The sequence below is a fragment of the Neovison vison genome, chromosome 12 (assembly GCF_020171115.1).
Source record: "Neovison vison isolate M4711 chromosome 12, ASM_NN_V1, whole genome shotgun sequence".
NCBI lineage: Eukaryota > Metazoa > Chordata > Mammalia > Carnivora > Mustelidae > Neogale > Neogale vison.
In genome coordinates, this window is record NC_058102.1 from 61,756,684 (window position 1) to 61,779,936 (window position 23,253).

General features: G+C 39.1%; 1 protein-coding gene across 1 annotated transcript; it reads right to left on the reverse strand.

The window, feature by feature from the left end:
• Nucleotides 1-19,071: 19,071 nt before the first annotated feature.
• LOC122891960 (60S ribosomal protein L39-like) lies at nucleotides 19,072-19,233 on the reverse strand. The gene has a single exon (XM_044228017.1). The coding sequence runs from the start codon at nucleotides 19,231-19,233 to the stop codon at nucleotides 19,078-19,080; it is 156 nt and encodes a 51-aa protein (XP_044083952.1). The 3' UTR covers nucleotides 19,072-19,077.
• Nucleotides 19,234-23,253: the final 4,020 nt, after the last annotated feature.

A 23,253-nucleotide genomic window follows, 5' to 3' on the forward strand; every position in this document is an offset into this window, starting at 1 on the left:
GTGGAGGAGCGGTAGAGGGTAGAGGGAAGGAAGGCAGGAAGGACTCTCCTCTCACCCTCTACTCTCCATTCCAAAAGCCTCTCAATCCCAACTCACCAGTGGAGATACTTCTATAGATTCTCTATAGGGCTCATTTATTTATTACTTTATTTGAGAGAGAGAGAGAACACACAGGACAGAGGGAGAGAGTCTCAAAGGAGACTCTGCGCTCACAATCCCAAGATTATGACCTGAGCAGAAACCAAGAGTTTGGATGCTCAACCGGCTTAAGCCACCCAAGCACCCCCAGGGCTAATTTTTAGATCTTGAGCCAGACAGTGTTATGTGTAATATATGTCATATATAACATGTTTTATGGGTAATATGATCATATCTTTTATTTATTTTTTAAAGATTTTTTTTATTTATTTACTTGACAGAGAGAGATCACAAGAAGGCAGAGAGGCTGGCAGAGAGAGAGAGGAGGAAGCAGGCTCCCTGCTGAGCAGAGAGCCCGATGCGGGACTCGATCCCAGGACCCTGAGATCATGACCTGAGCCGAAGGCAGCGGCTTAACCCACTGAGCCACCCAGGCACCCTGATCATATCTTTTGAATCAAAATTGAAATGTACTAGTCTGACACATTGATCTAACTGCACATGAGTAGAGTATATTTTCATAAATTCTAATGTACATATAGTTCTGTTATTTTAACAGCACTGAAATAAGGATCTGTTGTGCAATCAACAGTGTGTCAGTTTAACTGGTGGGGTTTTTTTTTGTTTTTTTTTTTTTTGGTGGTACAAAAAATAATGGTGTATCCTATAATCAAGAGCATCTCAGATTTGATAAAAATATATCTGACCCCAGGGTTATCCCAGGAAATCCAAGACAAGCAATGAGTTTTTTTTTTCATGTTTAATATGTATGTTCAAACAGTGCCATTCCTTTGATCCCAAACTGGATTTCCAAAGAAGGTGATAGTTTTATGTGTCAGCTTGGCTAGGTTCTAGTCCCCTGTTATTCAATCAAACACTAATCTAGACCTTGCTGTGAAGGTATTCTGTAGATATGATTAACATCTACAATCAGCTTGACTTTACATAAAGATGAGCTCCATCTCTGGGTTGGCTTAATGCAATCAGTTGAGAGGTTAGGAGAACAGAATTGAGGTTTCCCTAAGGGAGAAGAAATCCTGCGGCATCAGCCCCTGCCAGAGAGTTTCCAGCCAGCCCTCCTTGACAGCCTGATACACAGATTTCAGACTTGCCTAACCAGCTCCCAGAGTCACATAAGCCAATTTCTTGCAATAAAACTCTGATGTGTATTTTACGGTTCTGTTTCTCTGTTGGAACCCTGACTGATGCAGAAGGTCAGTGATACTTTTTTTTTTCCTTCTAACATATTTTTTTCTTTTTGACATTTAATTATTTGAAAAGGTAACACATTTCCCTGTTTCTTATATGTGTATGAAGGTATACCAGTGAAAACATTTCTTCCTATTCCCTTCCCTATCCTCCTAGTTCCTCATCTCCTGCCACCTGTCCCACAAAACCACTATTCTTATTGGTAATTCTAAATTTTTTTCTGCATAAGCAAATAAATACAGATATATATCCTACCCCCCCATGTGAAGTTACAAAAAAAAAAAGAAAAAAGGGTAACCAACGCTACACAGTATTTTGAACTCTTTTTACTTGTCACAATATTTCTTAAAGGTTCTTCTACTTTAGAATACAAAGAACTACATCGTTTTTTCACAGCTCTATTATTTCTATTTCATGTCTATTCCATGATCTATTTAATCTATCACCTATTGGTGGAGATTCAGTTTTATTCCAACACTTTCACTATTATTCACAAGGGAATATCCTTAAAAATACTTAAATAGGGGTGCCTGGGTGGCTCAGTGGGTTAAAGCCTCTGCTTTCGGCTCAGGTCATGATCTCGGGGTTCTGGGATCGAGCCCTGCATCAGGCTCTCCGCTCAGCAGTAGGCCTGCTTCTCTTCCTCTCTCTCTCTGCCTGCCTCTCTGCCTACTTGTGGTCTCTGTCTGTCAAATAAATAAATAAAATTTAAAAAAAATACTTAAATAGATGGCTAGGTAGATAGATGATACATAGATACTGCTATATATAATGACACGTGTATATATAACTGGTATGTGTAGAACGCACAGGTGGAATTACCTAAAAGGACAGAGATACTTGCATTGCTAGTTTTGAGAGACCTTCCTAAATTGTCCTAGATTTCCCACTGTCACCTGAAGGAAATATTTGTTTAGAGCATGCTTACTTTCCCACAGCCTCACCAACACAGGTGTATCGTTGAACTTTGGAATTTTCATCAATTCAATAAATTACAGAAGTATGTTTCAATGAATACATAATTTACATTTCACTTAACATGAGTGACAGTATCTTTTTAATATGTTTTCTTTCTTTTGCTGTACGGCCTCTGTACGGACTCTTGACTATTTTCCTAATGAATTGGCCTTTTACATCACTCAGGAGTTCTCATACATGAAGGAGATTACTCTTCTATAGGTGATATGAGATGCCAGTATTTTTCCCCAGTTTTGCCCCTCTCAGTGGACCTTCCACAAGGAACTTCTTTATATTTATGTATTTTCATTCATCGGTCTTTTCTTTTATGCCTTTAGATTTTGTGTCATACTAAGAAAAGCCCTCTCCACACCAAGGTTACGAATACATTCACTATTTTTCTTATCTTGTAGAATGTTTACAGTTTCCTTTTTTACATTTAATTATTTATTATTTTTCAGGTAGCTGAACAGTTGTCCCAACATCATTTACTAAATAGGCTACCCTTTCCCTATGTATTTGAGATCCTTGGTCATGTGCCAACTTTCTATATATATTTGAATCTAGTAATCATACTAGATTCTACAAACTACATGTTTTAATTAATAAAGCTTTATAATGTAGTTCAACACCCAGTAAAGTTAATTCTTCCCTGCCTCACTTCACCGTCACCATTGTTGTAATTTTGGAAGGTTTCCTTGGTTATTTTCCTTAGTGCTGCACAGGTACTTTAGCAACAGTGAGCCTCTCTTCAGCCTGCTTTGTTCCCCAGAGTACTTCCGTACTCTCTTCTCACAGTCCTAAAATTCTACCACTGGATAAACTGAATCAGAAAGCCAGAGCGTGAGACAATGGCCTATCACCTTGCTCTGTGAACTGAGAGAGCCATCTCATCTCTTCGGGTCTCCATTTGCTCTTTGACAGAATAGGGACAAAGATACGAAGAAGAAGAAGTTTCACCTAGATGTTCTCTGAGATCCCTTCTGGTCCCAAGTTTTTTGGCTCAACATCTAGGCTGACATGGAGATTCTTAATTAATGGAGATTCTTAATTAGTAGTTTGTGATTTTATGTTATGAACAACTGGATTTTTTTTAAAAAAATTCTATACCATTGGCAATAGGAAGAAAATTTTTGAAAAATGACTTGTTGGGGCACCTGGGTAGCTCAGTCGGTTAGGGCTCTGACCCTTGATTTTGGCTCAGGTCATGATCTCAGACTCCTGAGATCCAGCCCCATGTTGGGCTCTATCCTCAAGGGAGAGTTGGCTTGAGATTCTCTCTTCCCCTCTCCCTCTGCCCTTTTCTCCACTTGCGTGCTTGCACTCTCTCTCTCTCAATAAATAAATACATAAATAAATAAAATCTTAAAAATGAACAAATAAAAAAAATGACTTGTTTCCCCATAGATAAAAATTTAAACAACAGAATTCTTGCTAAATTACATGTTCTAAACCATTTACCTTTCTTAAGCACAACACAGTTAAGAGAAGAATCTGGCATACGTAAAGCACCAACAAAAAACAAAAGCTCCAGAAGGTCTGCTTCTATTTTTGTTTTTGCTTTTTTTTTTTTTCCTTTTATACCTTCTGTAAATTGCTAGCTGACCAAATGTTGTAAGACCAAAGACTCACAATGCAGTTTTCTTACACATGACTGAGTGGCCGCTGAGCACATTGATTACACATCACCGCTGAGTAACTGGGACAATACTCCCATCTAAATTGCATGCCATGGAAGGGAGTGAAAAAATGAGCCAATAAAAACTGTAGTTGGTTGCATTGCTCTGAGAAGTACATTATTTTTAAAAATCTTGCCAACAGGTTGGCATACTACCAATTTCTGTTACCAAAATACTACTACAATTAAATTTTTGGTAGCTTCTATCAACCACCTAATCTATGAACTAGATCCATGAAAAAAAGCCCTCTCTGGAAACCTCAATTTTATCCGCGACTGCTTCATTAAGAGATTCTGCCCTCTCCTTTTTCCTCAATGGCTGTACGTTAGGTAGACTCCATTGGAATGTAGAATGTGAAGCACAAAACCAAAAAGAAGAGTCTATTTTCAGTAGAGTATTTTTATGCTTTCTGCAGATGAGTCCCTTACATATGTAATATGCCTCTTGCACAAAAATGAAGCTTTCTGAGAGTGATTGACCTACATGAAAATCTCATCTCAGCTTTAAAAAATTTCTATGCAAAACAGAACACTAAGATAGAAGGATCTGCATTCATTTCAACAAGTCAGAAGTTACTTGGGCACAAATCCTAATGGTAGCTGCATACAAATCCCTGGACATCAAAATATCCTTGGCTGGGTTGACTTTTAATTTAGGAGTTTACTAGAGCCTACGGCTATATTGCTGGAGTCTGTGATAGTGTCAGATCCCATAAATGAAGCATGGAGGACTTGGTTAGCAGCCTGGTAGAATGCCAAGGATTGCCCTGGGGACGTGGTAATTCAGTACTCAAGGTAGCCTTCATTTCTGGGAGCCAATACTAAATCAGCGCCCTATAATAGTGTTAGAAGCATTGCAGTGCATTCTGAAATGTTTGCTATCAGCTCCTCTCACTTATTTACAAAGCTCTTTTCTCTGGCATATACAGGGTAACCGCAAGGACAATAAGTTATAGCTGCCACATCAAATTTCCCTGCAGGCAAAGACTGCCTGGCACCCTGCCACTAGCCAGGGTTTCCTTGAACACCCTTCCTAATGGGTAAGCCAGGCTGGAGAGAGAACGGATGACCAGGGAGAGGAGACAGTAGAGCCAACTCCTCCAACACTTCAATTCCAATGGGCATATGACAAGAATAACTAGAGAAAAGAATAAGAGGCCATGACCATCTCTTACTTGTTTTCATCTCTTCTCAAGATTCCACTGAGGGATGAAGATGCTTAGGACTGCCATCCTGCAATTTCCCTGGTCTTTCTGCCACTCCAGAAGTGGAGAGCTGGGGGAATAGTGGTAGACAGGAAGTCTAAGCAATGGCTACAGGTTTGTCCTGTTAGCAGGTAGACAGGAAGGTACTCAGGAGCCTGAGGGAATCGAGCCACCACTGTCATCATTTTCATCACCCATGTGTCCCCATATCGAGATCGTGCATTGTGCACCCCTCATGACAAACCCATATCTGAGAAGTATTGTTTTACCCTTTTGTACAGAAATAAGAACTGAAGCCAAAAGAGATTAAGTTATGTGCCTGAGGTTGGTTGCTCAGTTACACAGGAGAGCCTGCATTTAAACGTGTACTCTTCTGACTCCAAAGCATAGGAAGTGGGGTTAGACTTACCTCAGATTAGTGGTACCTCAAGTGAGACTTACCTCAGCCACAGCTGCGTTCCCAAAGACCAAGAACAATATACATGCTGAGTAGTGCCCAAATCCTCACTTGAGAATCTAGAGCACCAATAAATATGGGGCATACTAAGAATTATAAAATCAGTTCTGTCAGTGTTAGCCTATCTCCCCCGAGGATTTGTAAAGTAAGACACCATAGAAAATGCTTCCTTTGGAGCAAACTATTGGGCTACCATGGCATCTCTTCTCTCCTTTCTTTGGCAGTGGGGAGGGATATTACTCTTCATAACCTCAAGGCAAATGAGAAGAACTTCTAAAAATGTTGGCATGGGCCCCTCAACTTTGAAAAATAAAAACTCATTCCCACAAGGTGAAACTGAAGGAAAAGGTGACATTTTGAAGAGAGGGGGGCCATCCTGGAAGTGAGCTGCTCTGCTACCAATGCAGGAAAGATGTGGTTCTCTCTAGAAACTAGAGTGGACTCTGGTAGAGGAAGAAGATTCGTGGTAATTGTAAAAGAAAGTCAACCCTAGACTACTTGGAAGGACAGAGGCATCAGCAGCTAGGAGGGTCTTGCCTAGTGCAACACATCCAAAGCCCCGGGTAGGGGGGGACCTCATTACATCCAACTGGAAGGGAGGCATGCCCACATCCACAGGGAAGAGAGCCACAGCTGGAAGAGAGAAAGAACCAGAAACCACACATGCACAAAATCCCAAGGGACTCATCTCCAGACTGCACCTGCACAAGCTGCCTACAGCAGCCACTATCCTCCTGAGCTGCTTTCTGACTGGGAAGTAGCTTCACAGAGGAAGCACATACATCAACAAGAGCAAGAAGATGATCACAGACACCTCTCCCATAGCAGGCTTATAAGTGTGAAACAGGCTTTATCTAGGGAAGAGAAGTTGAAGTAAATTAGATTTATTCTTTATTTTTGTACAACAATGGACTAGACAGGAATTATGTGCTTGCTAGATGAGACTGGGATCTTAGTGCTAACACAGGAGGATTATTGAAAAAATAACTTAAAAACTGTGAAACCTGCTTGAAATGTCATGCAAGAACAGGGGACAAGGAAGAGTCACAGAGCCTGTATTAAACAAAGTTTCTTTATGCTTTTGAGCCCCTCTGAGCTCATTCAGTGCGTAACTTATGCGCCTGAAAGTCTGTTTCATGTACATGATGAAATGCCCTTTTCTTGGCCAATTCTTTTGGGGAATGAAATTTCTAAAGTTCTGCTGTGTCACGTAGGCCATGTGCTATTTACCCTCAGCTCGTTCACAGATATCTGGAAACCCAACTCCACCCCACCTCCACAGAGAAACTAGAAACCTCCAGTTATGCGCACCGAATAAGTCTATAAATAGGCTGATTGTGTTGGGTGTCACAGAACTCCTTTTGCATCTTGGTCTTGCCCTAGTCATACATTATTACAGCCTACCAAGTTTTTAATCCAGCTTTTTGGAACCTCAGTCCCAAGTCCCGTGACCACTTCAGAAGATGCCAGAAGAATTCATTAGATCTGAGTACTTTGAGATCCCTAAAGCAATTATTTCTTAAGCACTACCCCATACAAGTGATCAAGGCCCAGGATGGGAAGTAATTTGTCTATCAGGAGCACTCACACAGATGGTGCTTCTGCAGCAGTAAGGCAGCAAGCCGAGAGGGAGCAGTAGCAGGATGGGAGAGTGAACACTCTTCAGTAATGAAGTACAGACACGCATATTAAATCTGGACCCCGGTTTGCATTTTATATTTTTTTTTAAATAGGGAGTGCACTCTAAGTCTATAGATTCAAAACTCTCCATAGATAGCTGTAGAAACATGTTTATCAACATGTTGTAATGCTTTTTAATTTCCAAAAATTGTCAATAGAGGAATATAACTTGCCTCCTAATTTGAAGATGAAACTCCTGATGGCACCTAAAAGACATGTTTCTAATACTCCTTCATGTAATATCACCATACTACCTATATAATATTAAGTGGAAAAGAAAGAATGCAAAACTGTACATGCAGTATGTATAGTTAAAACATCTAGCCATGTTCCAGCTTAGGGAAATCAAATGTAGCGAGTTGAGACACCCCCAGAGTACCGATGTGACTCATAAGCCCACCAGGTGTCCAGGGTCCTCTGCTGAGTTACTGGGCCCCAAAGCAGAAACTGTCAGTGCCCCCACTGTATCTCCTCAGGTCTTAACAAGTGCAGATTTCTACACTGATTACATTGCTTGATTTCTACCTGCCTTGGGGCTTTCTCTGGCATCTAGAATCTGATCTTTGTGCACCTAGAACAAGCTGGACATGTCTGAGAACACCTTCCATCCCTACTAGAATTCAACCAATGACCACCCAGAGTAGTATAAGTAACCCAGCTCTCTTACTTCTCCAATGAGATAACTCTGACACACATGTTCTCTCTTGACTCCTTGTGTTCTCCCAGCAGGATTAAGCTCTAGTTACCCATAAAGCTAACTGGGTTAATAACTCAATCACTGCTGGGGTTTCCTAAGATCACCCCCAAAGATTGTATCAAATCTTCATCTCATAGTATGCTTCTGTGGAAACCGATAGTGGGACAGTTGGTAACAGAAATGGTTCTAGGAACCAGATCCTTATGATGGGTTCTGGAAGTGAATGGTGGTCAGTTGTAGGAAGTGATAACTTAACAGTTAGCTGTGGCATCATAATTATGAAGACACAACTGTGGTGAAGTGGAATGAGATTAAGGTAGAAGAACATGCATAGAATTTGAGAGACATCATAAGGACTCTCAGGTTTGTTGGCTAGTTGATTGGTGCTAAATGTCTATATAATGAAGGAAAGATATCAACAGATTCAATTCAGGTCAGCCAATCAGAGCACTCTGTGAAAATGAAAAGAAGGGCTTCGTGATAGGCTTTAGAAACACTCAACTCTTGCAGCTGGAAGAGCAACTGTTGAATATGAGGCACAGAACCTGAATGTGAGGTTAGCCACTACAATGAAAAACTGAATTCTCTACACTTCTAGAGAAGACCCTGGATATAGGAAGAATGGGATTCAAAAACTGGGACAGGAGCATCTGGTTAGATGCACTTGAAAAACTTGAATGTCAGGTTCCACCAAATCTTCTGGACTGGCAGAATTGCCCAATCCCCCTGCTAAGAAGCAGGCTTCTCTTATCTTCAGATCACACAAAAACCTCACCCACAGCAGATGTCTCACGAGGTAATATTTGCCTCCTCAAGATTTGTCCACACCTCCCCTGACTGCTTCCAGGCCAAGAACTAGGGTCAAGTCTCAGCATAATCAAACTTGGTTCCCTGAGGAAAGGAGTTATCTATCAAAAAAACTGCATGATCTGCTACTATGTATTGACAAGAACTAGAAGAACATGCTTTGGAATGGATCTTTATAGTACTGAACCAAAGGCAATGAAATACAATAGTGGATAAAGAAAAAATATTTAATATAGGTGTACTCTCCTGGCAGACCTCATGGGGCTATCATCTCTGGCAAGTCTTGTAAAGATTCACAGTGCTAATCTCTTGAATCCTGAAGCAAGACAAAAGAACTTCACAGCAGAGAACTATTCACTCTCCAAAAAGTAGCTTCTAGCACACTTTTGGACCTTCATAGATACTGGATTTCTAACCATGGTGTAAAAAGTGAATATGAAACCCAAGCTGCCTATCTTGAGCGGGACATTGCCTAACTCTCCAATCATAAATTCAAGTGGGCATAGTGATAGTCCATTATATAAAGAAAACAGTATATTCAGGACTAGGCTCCAGCAGATCCATAAATCACAGTAAGTTATATGAAAACACCCCTGTCACTAATCTTTATTGTACCTCTGGCTTCATGGAGGGTCTCTTATGATCAGCTGATGAAGGAAGAAAAATCCTGGGCTTTGTTCATGAATGGATCAGCATCATCTGTTGGTTTAGGCAGAAAATGGTCATTATCCTAAAAGATAATGCTGTGGGAGAATCTTCACAGGAGTAAAAAAGTTCAATCAATATACCCAGTTTTTAGCTAGGTGTGGAGAGACAGAGTGGCCTGATGGTAGCATATATTTAGATTCTTAGAGCATTGGCAAATAGCTTAGCTCATTCCTCAGAGGCCAGGGAGGAACAAGATTGGAAAATTGGAGAGGATTAAGAGGAACAAACTTCCAGTCATAAAATAAATAAGAGATAAAAAGTATAGCGTAGGGAATATAGTCAATAAGATTATAATAGCATTCATTGTTTGGTGACAGATGGTGACTATGTTTGTCATGGTAAGCACTGAGTAATATATAAAATTGTTGAATCATTTTATTTTTTTTCAAAAATTGGAAGATTGGGGACTTTAAGATCTGAGGAATGAGGATAAATATAGACCTAGAGGACATAAATGTGCAGATCTGATATGTAAAAGAAAAAAAAAATGCCCATGAGAAAGTATTCACCAATAAAAGTGGCTCTAAACGCCCAGGTGTATAGAATGACTTATCCAGTGGATATCAAAGTCTGTCATCAACCACCTCAATGCTTATACAATAGGTGCATGAATGGAGTAGCCATGTGGCAAGGATTGGAGAATACATGGAACCAACACCATGGGTTCCATATCCCAAAAACTGATCTATATACTACCATGGCTGAATGTTCCCCCTGTCCAAAACATAAACTCATGTTGAAACTTCTATATAGTATCATCTTTTGCAGAAACCAGTCAGTTGCCTGATAACAATTGATTACATTGGACTCTGTTTTGCAGGGGCCAAAAATTGGTCTTTACTAAAATTGATACATTCTCTGGGAATGGATTTGCTTCCTTCTTACAGTGCCTCAGCCAACACCGTGATCTAGAAGCTCACAGAGTGTTTAGTTTATTCTAAGGAGATCCTACATAACATTGGCTAGGCACTCTATGGTGAAAAAGATGTGTCCCTGAGTACATGGCCATGAGATGCACTGATCCTATCATATACTGCATGCCAAAATTTGTTGGCCTTTTTGGGTGCTTGAACAGCATCATAAAGGACAGCTGAGGTGAGAGCTAAGACATGATACCTTAGAGGTTGGGATGCAGTATGTGCTTTCAACCAATGCCCATTACCTGCTGCTCCATTTCAATAGCTAGGATACCAAAGGATGTGAATAAGAGTGGCCCTTCTTACTACTGATCCCAGTAAACTATTTAAGGAGTTTGTGCTTACTTCTCCTGAAACTTTTAGGCCAGCTGGACTAGATATCCAGGTTTGTGAGTGAGATAAAATACAGTAAAAGACAAAGTAAGAGATCACTAAACCCATAACGATGACTGCCTTCCAGCCAATTTTATGGTTCATCCTGAGAGACCAATAGACGAAATGAGTTAGTATCCTGGCAAGAGTAATTGACTCTCCTGGGGACCCAGATTTCTTCTTTGTAATAGGGACAAGGCTATGTTTGGAGCTCAAGGGATTTATAAGACATCTGTTGAATTTTTTTTTTTTTTTAAAGAATTCATGACTAGCCATCACCTTGAAGATGAGAGATGGGATGGAATGAACTAATCAGAGCGCATGAGTGGTCTAAGTTGTGTAAGGGGCAGATGACAGTAGAAGTTGCTGGTGCACCACCCATATACCTTCAAATTTCACCACTGTCATACCTGAAACTGACTTCCTACTACCCAATGGCTCTCTCTTATGACCAGAACCCCTCTGTCCACACACAAGGCAAATCAGAAGTGTTAAAGAATTACATCAACCCCAGGAAGCAACAATCAATGACTAAATGGAAATGGGGTACAAATGCCTTCATTCTTTTCATGCTAGAGATGATAATGCTGAAGCATGTGTTCTGCGCAGTTTCCTAGAGTTCCTCAGTGACTTCCAGTTACCCAGGGGTAACTTGTTTCATTTTTAAATTTTTTCCCTTGATTATCTGTTGTCTCAGCCCTATTCCACCTCCCCACCTTCTTTTGTTTTGTGTGGTTTTTTTAGGATCTATTTATTTATTTATTTATTTATTTGAAAGAGAGAAAATCCTCAAGCAGACTCCCCACTGAGCACAGAGCCCAATGCAGGGTCCAACCCCAGGACCCTTAGATCATGACCTGAGCTGAAATCAAGAGTCAGGCACTTAGCCTAGCCAACTGAGCCACCTACCTAGACAGAGCACTCCCCTGCCCACCCCAACTTCTTAACAGGTTTCCTAGAATTATCCTCAAATAAATGTCATTTACTCTAATATTCATATCAGAATTTACTTCTAGGAGAACCCAAACTAAGAAAGATTCCCAGGCCATTGTTGGAGAGATGTCCACAGGAGACACCCAAATAGGACAGAGCAACATCTTTTGGCATGGACAAGGTCACTTCTGCCGTGTAGTTAATGAGTGATATACTAGATACAAGCAGACCGAACCCTTTTCTGGCCCTGCTGGGAAGAGAGAAAGGCTCCAGCCCCCACCGCCACTGTGGGCTCTGGGAGGCTAGGAGAGGCTGTTATCCATGGGCATTCAATTCCAATGTACATCCTGGTAAGTTAAACAATACCTTTCACAGCATCTCTTTGTCAGGTCCACTCATCTTGAACTTCTCAGAAATTAGGTCCTCTCCTTTCCTTGAGAAAATTTCGCATCTTTATACATACATCTTCTTAGTCTTCCTTACTTCTCCACCACCCCATGCCATGTGTTCTTCCAGCTTATCTGTTCCCTTCAGGCTTTCTTCAGTGGCACCCCATTCCTCCTCAAAACTTACACTCCTCTTATCTTTTATAATGACCCAGAATTCCATTAAACTCACAATCCATATCTTTAACAATTAAAAACATACTTCCCTTTTTATGGGTGTAGGGTAAGGTTCATCTTCAATCCCCTCCAGAAGATAAGAAGAAATAGTTGCATACTATCTTTCATTTGCAGCAAAGCAAAGACAAAACTAAATAAATAAAGACAGTCTAAATCATCACATTCTGTTCTATACTAGGAGAGAAAACACACCATAACATTAATAGGGTTTATTTCTTGGTGGCAGAAGTACAAGGGACTTCAATTTTCTTTATTCTTCTCTCTGTTTTCTTAATCTTCTAGAAGAAACTATATGCACAACCTCAAGAAAATACAACTGTGTATATAATTTCAGATTCCCTAGATTGTGAACTGCTAAATCTATGTTTCTCCAAATGTGTTGTCTATATTAGAAGCAAGGAACTAATGGGTTCTTGTTAACTTCAATTTCAACTTATTTCCCAATAACATTTTTCAAATTTCAAACATGTGCACACAAGTAAAAATAACTCAAACTTCCTGACTTAGAATATCACTTACTCATTTACAGCAATAACAAAACCTTAAATTCTTTTATTCATGCATACACTAATCTTAATGAGCATTGAATCTATTCACAATTTTCAAAAATTACCAACCTGGCAGGCAAAAACAATTCCAGCCTCAGTTGAGTTTGAAGATAAATTAAACTACATAAAAGCTGATTGTGCTTGAGAATGAAGACCTTTTAGTAGTCCACCATTAAGCACTGGAAATTTGTTCCCTTATGATATTCCACATAAAATAGCTAAAGATCACCTAGCCTGAGAAGAGTAATAAAAGGATAGCTAGTTTCCTTCAAGATAGCCACAGGACTCTTTCTGAGTTGCTTCTTTCATCCCTAAGGAAACACTAGAAAATAACTCTGAAAAACAGGATAAGTTTCTATGAAACCCAGTACATTTACATCCTAGATACAAAGAACGCCATAGAAGAGAATAGGTAAAACTTGAAAACTGTTCACTATATTCTGGATTGAGTTCCTCCCCTACAGCTGTCTGGAGCCATCTAACAAAGAAAGTACAAAAGGAGATAAAAATTCAAAATCTCATGTTCAGTACTACAAAATAAAATTTAATTTAATGCAAGTTAACATATAATAGTTCACAGTAACTGAGACAACTTGAACAACAGGGAGGAGCTGGAGTAAACTACGAGTCACATATCAAGTATTAAGTTGAACCATATAAAACTGTCCATGTTTGACCATTTTTTATCAAACAAATGAAAATTTCATATGATTCAACCCAACATTTTCTTGCACACTTACAGAACTACAAAATACTTAGAAATGCGATCTTTGGTCACAATGCTAATCTAAAAAACCACATGCAAAAAATCATCATGATACTTTAGAATCTCATCTTCGTAAGTATGCTAAGCTGGTAGGAGGAAGAAAAACTCAATGGAAGTTGATATTCAATTTTCAAGTTATGTTCAGTCCTTCATAGTGAAAGACAAATTTCTTATCTGAGTGATTCACATGACATCTATAATCAGTCTGAAAGCTCGAGGTAAAAATGAACTCTCTTTTCCTCAAAGCAATGTGTATTAACAATTTTCATTATTGTCAACATGTTCCAGACCATCATGATTAGATAGGAATACAAGGTGAGATTACTCTTTTTGGGAAATTCACCAATGAGCCTGCCATCATCACAATTTTTTGTACACACGTTAGCATACTATTTGTTGAGATTATGATGGCAAAGATGTTTAAGGGTAGGAGGTGGGAAAGATACTAGATAAGCCAGATCCTTGAGACACATTTTCTTTACTTGTTCTCCCAACAACCAGTGATTCACACCACAAAGACCACCTGCCCACTGGCCCAACTCTGCCCCCAGAATCTCCCTCCCTGGTGTCAGGATATGGTTTCATCCTCTCTGAAAATTTTGCAGGGAAAAGATCATGTGGATCCTTGAACTTAGAAGGTTTCTTGGGAATATTTTAAGGAGGTTGACATTTATTTCTCTCTTCTTTTTTTAAATATTTTTTAATTTATTCATTTGAGAGGGAGAGAGACAGAGAGAGTACAAGCAAGGGGAGAAGCGGAGGGAGAGGGAGAAGCAGACTCCTCACTGAGCCGGGAGCCTGACATGGGACTCGATCTGAGGAACCCAACATCATGACCTGAGCTGAAGGCTCAGGTGTCCCTATTTCTCCCTTCTTAAAATACTATCTGCTCTTGGAAACCTTGATATCAACTCACCCGTTTTGTTTTTTCTTCCTACCTCTCTGCCTCTTTTCCAGTTCTCAGAGCTGCTTCTCCTTCTCTTCTGCCTCTGAATGTTGAGGTCCTCAGCACTTAGTCTTGGATCTTTGGCCATCTTTTTTTTGCCCCCTTTCTCTCTGGTATCCTCCACTCCTGTTGCATTAAATAACATCTGTGTGATGACAATTCCTTAAACTTATGTCTCTAGCCATGATCTCCTTTCTGAGATCCAGATCCACATATCCAAATGCCTTCTTGATATTTCTACATGGAGCTCTCTGTCTCTTCTAAATAAAACTTTGAAGCTAAACTCTTATTAAATTTTCTCCCCAGAATTCATCTTTATCTCTAAGCTTCATCTCAGTAAGTGGCACTTCGATCTCACCAGTTGCCCAAGTCAGAAACTTAGAAGTCATCTGTGACAACTCTCCTTTCTAAACCTACCACCACCATCACTAAGTTCTAACAATACAACACAATGTATATACAGGTCAATTCAATCTATCCCAGGATCACATCTACCTCTTCCACATGCATTGCCATTTTCTGGCCATGCTACCATCATCTCTCACCTGTACTACTGCAAGAGCACCACCTTACCAACCTGTTCTTCCAAGAGCTGAAGAAAGCAAACTTTTAAAAGTATAAACCCAATCAAGCTAATGCCAAGGGTAAAATCTTTTGAAAGCTCTCAGGATATAATTTAATCTAAGGCTCTGCAGAATTTTGATGTGGTCTCTTTCCTTTTCTCCAGTCCCATCTTGGCCCATTCTTCTCACACTGGACACATGACAGGCTCTTCCATCACCTCCAATACTCCCCCTGTTAATAGCTAACATCTCAGGCCATTACTTAAATGTTACATCCCTAAACACAAATTTTCCTACTCCTCCAAACTTAATTAGGTTCCTCTTATTATTCTTCCTTATAGTAACCCATACCTTTCCTTTGAAAAACATACCAAGGCTTTTACTTGTGTGAATTTAATGACTTTTCTCTCCCACTCGTCTAAAAATGCATTGAGGGCAGACATCTATCATTATCTATTTTGTACACCAATATATACAGAGTCTAGGAGAGTGCCTAGACATAACTACTGTTTGATAAATATTTGAAATATCTTTATCAGCTCTTCATATTGATAACATATTTTCCTACACAATAGCTGTGTTAGAAAATAAAAATATCAAATTTCTTGTCCTTTCATGGAATCGTATCAATTCAGTTTGATGCCATAGTTTACTTTTGCAGATCACAAGCTTTAGCTTTATTAATAATAAATTTTTAGGGGAAATGTTTTTATCATCACAAATGCACTTTAGGAAATAAAGACATTTCAAATGTTCACAAGGAAAACAATAGGAAGGTGAAGGTCTTTGCAATTTATTTTTAAGTGGAGAATTGACTTCCAGTTCAAGAGGGTAGATTGAACAAATACATTTACACCCACTCCTGCAAAGATCCAATTGAAATGACAATGATTACTGCAAAAAAAATAAAAAATAAAGAGAGAGAGAGAATACATTTATAGCAGCCTCAAGAGGAAAGAGTGACATTACCAGAGCAAGGATTTGAATGATTTCTAAAAAATAGAAAGCAGGTGAAATTTTGCAGATGGAATAAGAAGAGGTGGGAAGACAGGCTGCAGTTAAAAATGTACAGAAGCGGCGGCAGTGGACATGGAAGCCGTTCTTCCTAGCCCAGCTCCAGCAAAGCTCCAAACCCAGGATCACGGTATGAAGGGGGAAGAAAGCAGCTGATCAAAGGACCAGCTACAGAGCAGCTACACTCCACCCCACCTCCACCCCACTCCCCCACCCCCAAGCCATTCGTCTCAGCTGGCATGTACAAAGCGACTGGCAGCGGGAGCAATTTCCCCTCCAGACTAAAATCAAAGAAATGCTCTCTAAACAAATTGAACCATAAGCCTGGTAAGGGTTGGGCTCCTAGTGTGGATGTGGATATCACAGAATTAGTTGTTTCTTCAGCCCAGGAGAGGGGCCGGCTTCGCTCTACACTTCCTGCTCACACTTTCCAGCTGACACACCCACCCACAAACTGTGTACTCACAGTCAGCCTTCCAATTTAGGAGAGAGCCCTGTGGGGCAAACCACCTTGGGTAACATACCAGCAACCTATCTTCATCCACTGAATTCTTCATTTAGTGCTTATTATACATAAAAGACAAGTTATACAGTATTATTCCAGGCACTGTATCAATATTTCTGGACTGAGTAAACCAATTAACACAAGATAAAATAAATGTTTCAAAGAAATTCTTGCCTAGTAATGGACTTCTAATCATCACTCTCCTAAAACTTTATTTTGCACTTGGCAAAACATGCAGTATTTCTTGTTTACTATCTGCTCCTTTCCATGATTTCAGCAACCTTACTTTCTCCTTCTTTGTCTGATTCTTTCTCATTTTGTTCTCCAACCCTACTTCCACTTTTCCTCTTTCTTTATAGCAACAGCAGAGATTCCTACGAAGAATAAGCATGAATGTACTCTCTCTCTCTCCCTCTCCTTTTCTGTAGGTACGTGTGGGTCCACCCGAATTGTCCATTCTGTAGAAATCTGTTCTCATTTTGCCATCTGCCTGAGCTCCTCTGAGCTTTACCCCATCTTCTGGGCATTTCCACTCAGATGTCTCTTGTGCATTTGAGAACTGTCACCTGCTGTCTGCAAGATGGCGATGTCTCACAGTAATGTCATCTTCTTACAGTCACTTACATGAGATTTTGACTCCTATCAAATTAACTTCTCCCCTTTCTTTTCTCTACCCAGCCAGTCTCTTGGATCTATCACTCCATCATGGAAATATCATGTGATTTAAAGTTGGCCTAATCGAACAGAAATATTTGAGGTGGTATATAGACAACACATGTAACAGAATGGTTTATTATTTTTAAAAAATCAAAACTGCAGAAAATAGAAATGAAAATACAAATACAGTATCAGGGAAGAATAAAATACAGCTAGGTGGACCCTAAAAGCATATATAATTGTTCTAAGTTAGTAAAAATTTGGTGTTGAACAATCTGGTGAAGAAAATGAAATGGGAGACCTACATGCCATTGCTCTCGAAGTCCAAAATATGAACATTGCTTTTCTAAGGTGATGGGCTGTTGAAGAGGCTCAATAAGTAGCAACCTTCTTTCTACTCGGGTTTTATAGCAACTGAGACATTAGAAGAAAAGAGCAAAGGTTAAGCCAGTGAAGCTAAAATAACAACATTATCATTGACAGAGCTGATGCTTGACAGCATGACTTAAATCTGTAGACAAGTAAGCTTAAACACTGAACCAAAGGCTGGACAGAATCTCTCAGCGGGTCCTTGCCCAGTGGCCTCCAGTGGAGGCAGGAACTGCCCCTTTCCTATTCTGCTTCCAGAATAGCAGAGGGCAATTGAGGGCACATTTTGTGGACAGACTCACTTCCAAAAATGAGAGTTAGAGAATGAGCTACACTTGCCCAGTTCTTCTTTCCCAAATCACCAACCTGATTTATCCATTCCTCCCTAGAAGACCAGCAATTTAGGGGCAAAGAGATACGAGTAGCGTCTCACTTTGCATCTCCCTCCACATGGAATCAGGAGCAGGGGAGAAAAGTTCTTGTCCCTGACAGAAGGGTCGCTGAGGGGAGTGGCAGCTGAGGCGTTTGTTAACATCCCTGCAGTGATTGTAGGAGTTTACTACTACTGATGGGTGTAATAATTTCTAATTGAAAGCCTTGATTGTAACACAAAAATCCAACTCAGTGAAAGCAGCTCTGACAGAGACCTCAACAATAAAAGCAGGGAATGCAGATTTTCAACAAGAAACCTTTATTATGCACACCTCTGATAAATATAACCTTCAATAGTTGATTTCTTTCCTCAGATATCAAGAATGAACTACCTATTAGAATTAATAGCTTCCAATTCAACGCATCCTACTACTATATACCCTTTCTGTACCTAGGCTTGCTAAAGAGCTGTGTCATTGTCCCATGAACACTAAATGCTTGTGTGTCATTGTTTATATTGTTCCTCTCTGGAAGGTCCTTTTCAAAACTTTTAAATGTTCGCTATCTTTCAAAGAAATTCTGAATTGCCTTCTTCATGAAACATCCCTGTACTCCCAAGCATTGTTTTTCTGTCTTTTCACTTCTTATTTCATTTAGAAAGCCTGTATCAAAATTCTGCTCATATATTTGAGTTAATGTTGGTCATTCTCATATTACGTGCATTAGCATGTGTATTTACCCAGACTCTACACTCAATTTTTTTTCTCAACCAAAAGCTCTCAGGTTTACTACTAGCATAGAGGCATAGTAACAGAGAAAAGGTATTTCCCTGATAAAACGTGTCTCTTGGCCAGGTAGGAGGAATGCTGACAGAGTGATAGAATAGGAACATGGGATCTTCATGACGCTTAAATATGTGTGCCAATTATGTGTGCCATCTTGTGATATGCAATGCTTTATAGACCCAGTTTTGTTCTTCTCCAGTGCCTCCTTTTGGAGTTGTACCTGATTTTGTTATCAGTTTTCATCCAAATCCACTGGGGAATGGGACGATTCTGCTTTTGTTTCTTGGCCAGAAATTGCTTGATTCTGAAAGTCTTGTGAGAACACATGGCAAGGAACAGTCAACCACACATACCAAGATGGCAGCAAGAAGGAGAAATGGACTCTACATTCTTTAAAAGATAGAGAGATACTTTAAACTTTTCTGTGTTAGCTGTATCTATCACAGGGCTGAGTATATAGTAAGTAATTAATAAATATATGTTGAATTAAAATCATTCAATCGAATTGAGCATATAGCAGAAAGGAGATACAAAATAAGTTGAGAAGTCAGCTGCTCCCAAGGTCCAAATTGAGTATAATCTTTAAAAAGAGTCCATTGAGAGACACTTGGGGGGCTTAGTCGGTTAATCCTCTGCCTTTGGCTCAGGTCATGATCTCAGGGTCCCGGGACTGAGTCCCGCATGGGGCTCCTTGCTCAGTGGGGAACCTGCTTTTCCCTTTGCCTGCCATTCTCCCAGGTTGTGCTCTTGTGCTCTGACAAATAAATAAATACAATCTTTGAGAAAAATGGTTTCTTAATCCTACAAGCCAATCAGGACTATTCAGTAGGTTTGCATAATACTCTTCCATATATGTTGCTCCTGTTTCCCTGTATAAAATGATACCTGTGCCCAGACAATGAGGAGACCACCTAGAACAAGATTGCTGTAGTCAAGCCATAACATATGTGAATTTTGGTATTAGATTTAGATCTGAAGTCCAACTCTTACCTGTCATGTACCCTTTCTTTCAATTTTGGAAATTTTTAGTCCCTTAGTAAATTTGAAAGAAAAGTACAATAAACACAGTTAATAGTTTGCCATACTGATAATGTAGAGAGATAAAGGTACAGATACACACAAACACAGACCAAACACTGCCCTTTAGCCAAACCAGCCAAAAATAGGCTGCAGACCTTATGACTCTTGGGAACATAAATTATGGAACCCTGAACAAGTTACTTCAACCTCTCTAAGTCTTGGTTTCCTCAAACATAAAAAATGGGGAGGAAGTAATAGTTATGCATTCTTAATAGAGTCATTGTGAGGATTCCTTTTCTTTAAAAAAATAGCTATTGTTGAGCACCTGGGTAACTTAGTTAAGTGTCTACCTTTGGCTCAGGGTCCTGAGATCAAGTCCCACATTGGGCTTCCTGCTCATGGGGGAACCTGCCTGTTGCTCTCCCTCTGTCTGCCGCCCCCCCTGCCTGCCACTCCCCTTGCTTATCTCTGCCAAATGGATAAATAAAATCTTTTTGAAAAAATACATTTGAGTACCTACAGGACTTTAAGAAGCTCAGATTGAATGGCATTTTTAGTGACTGCCTACTAATAAAAATTTGTATGTGTCACAATATTTGGTTTGAGATTTGCTTTCATTATAATATCCTACATGTTACTAGAACTGCAGACAGAATTCTCAGTAACTATTAATTACAGTCTAGTACTTCCCTTACTTGTAATTATTCATTTAATCACCTTGTCCAAAATAATAATAATAATAATAATAATAATAATTGCCTTGCCCACTTGGTAACTAAGATCCATGAAGGTAGAACTATAACTTATTCACCATTGTACCCATAGCAAGAAGCATAGGGTCTGTGTGAGGCCACAAGTTAAAATACAGTGCTTTAATCTTTATCTAAAAAGGTTGTTGCCATTCCTTGTTGAATACTTAAACAATGTGATTTTAATGATTATTAAGGTGTAATTTGTGTTTATTATTACATAACATATGTTTTAAAGAGATAAAAGAGAAAGTAAAATTCACACTTAATCCCACTGCCCAGAAGTAACCCCTCAATTAATATCTTTTGCATATATTTTCAAACTTTACTAAAATATAAGCTTTATAGATATATATCTACATGTATGTTTATTAAATGGGACTTACCTTGTCAAATACACAAATACAAATCATATAGCCCCTTCTTTACCCCTCATGTGTTGTAAAATTTGCAGCTTAATTGCTTCTTCATTATTTGCCAGACTGTAAGCAAATGAAAGGCAGAAAACCTGTGTCTTACTTGCTTTGGAATTCCTTGGGACCCAGCACATGGTGGTTATACGACTGTTACTATCAAATAAAAATTTGATCCATTAAAACTTAAAAACCAGTTACAGATTCATAATTAACACTTTGGAAAGAGTACTTCCTACAGGTTGTGCCATAATCCTTCTCATGAACTAAAACCTCCACATATTTTGAGAACTTGTTTTGGATGAAAAAAAAACTATAAAATTTAGACTCCAAGATTATGAGCCTTCTCTTTTTATTGGAATTTCATTTGAGAGTTCATTGGGATTTTTACATTCTTAAAAATAAAAAGCAGGCTTCTGAGAATATGAGTTTGTGCCACCCCACCACAGAGAATAGTAATTATTGAGTATAATAGGAAAGTTAATTTCAATGAAAATATTTTTATTTTAGAGGCTTATGGAGATGATTGTTTTATAGGAACTGATGATACTATAAATTTTCAAATTAAAATACTTTAGTAGTTTTACTGAAGTTTTCAATCTGCCATTTGAAATGAGCTGGCTTGATTCCTGGAAAGAGGTCTACGATGTATTTATTCAGCCACAAAAGTGCTGAACCATATCAGAAAACTCCGTCCCTCCCCTCAGTTTGGTTTAGATTAGCTCACTTTGTTGGGTGGCTTGATGGTGGCTTGGGAATATAAGTATTTTGGGTACCTGGGTGGCTCAGTCAGTTAAATGGCTGCCTTTGGCTCATGTCGTGATCTCAGGTTACTGGGATTGAGCCCCTCATGGGACTCCCTGCTCACTGGGGAGTCTGGTTCTCCCTCTCCCTCTACCCCTCTCCCTGCTCATGCTCTCTCTTGAGCTCCCTCTCTCTCTCTCAAATAAATTAAATCTTCAAAATAATACCTGCTTTTATTTCCTTTTTTATAAATGTAGTTCAAGCCTCTCTGTATGATTCTTAGTTTCATCCAATAATCTCCCTTGTCTTTCTATCTTCAGGTGTTCATTTTCATCCTTTTCGTTATCCATGATGTCATTTTATCCAGTAAGTACTCACCCAAACCACTACTAAAGACCCATAGTCAGGCAGAGCATGCTAAGTCTTTCTGTGATATAACTGACAACAGGTTTTCTTTTATATCTATTTTTGATCCTATGTACCCATTTTTTTAGAGAAATGAAACACTTGGTAGGTACAAAAGAATATATGTAAGTTATAAAGCAAAATCATAAAACAAATATTGAATATATTTTTACTTTTAAAATCTTTGTTCCAGATTAAGAGACAATATTATCATTAAAATGTTAATGAAACAGTGAGATAGATGATAGATAGATGGATAGATAGATGTTATTTATCTAACAAGTACTCACCCAAATAACTAAACACTCAAAATGATATGATAAAGGTTACTTGTGAGGTGTGTGTATTAGATTTAATAGATTTCTGCTTCCAACAACATGCCTGATCATATGGTCCCAGGAAACATTCCTCACAGAACAAATGAACTTTGAAAACCACGACTATTTCAAATATTGCTAGTCTCATAGGAATAAGAACATTTTCCAAAACACACTGTCTTTTAAAAAGTCACATGGGCTGGAATTGATCGCAAACATCTGGGAGAAAGATAGTTCCTGGAGGGCATCTCTATATAATCTCAGTGCTGTCTGGAAGTTCAGCCTTAAACCAGCCATGGGCCAATATGAGTCTTGAAACGAGGACCTGGATCTCACATATGGAACCTAGGTAGTCACGGGTTGAGGGGGGTACCACCAGCAGAAAAAAAATGGAAATCCTCTACAGAACATTTTCTCAAATTTTCACCTTAAGCACAAGGGATTAAGCAAGAAATTCACAATATTTGTTGCTGAACATACTTGAAAGCAAGTCACTATTGACTAAAAGAAAGAGGAAACAAAGATCTAGGGCGATAGAGACTATAAATGTAGCTATAAAATACAGAACTACATACAAAGTGATTAAGGAAACAGATAAGTCAGAGATTATCTATTAAATGTGATTGCAAACAATGGAAGATATAGTTGTAATAAAATTTACAGAGGAGAGAGGCAAGATGGCAGAGGAATAGCAGACTG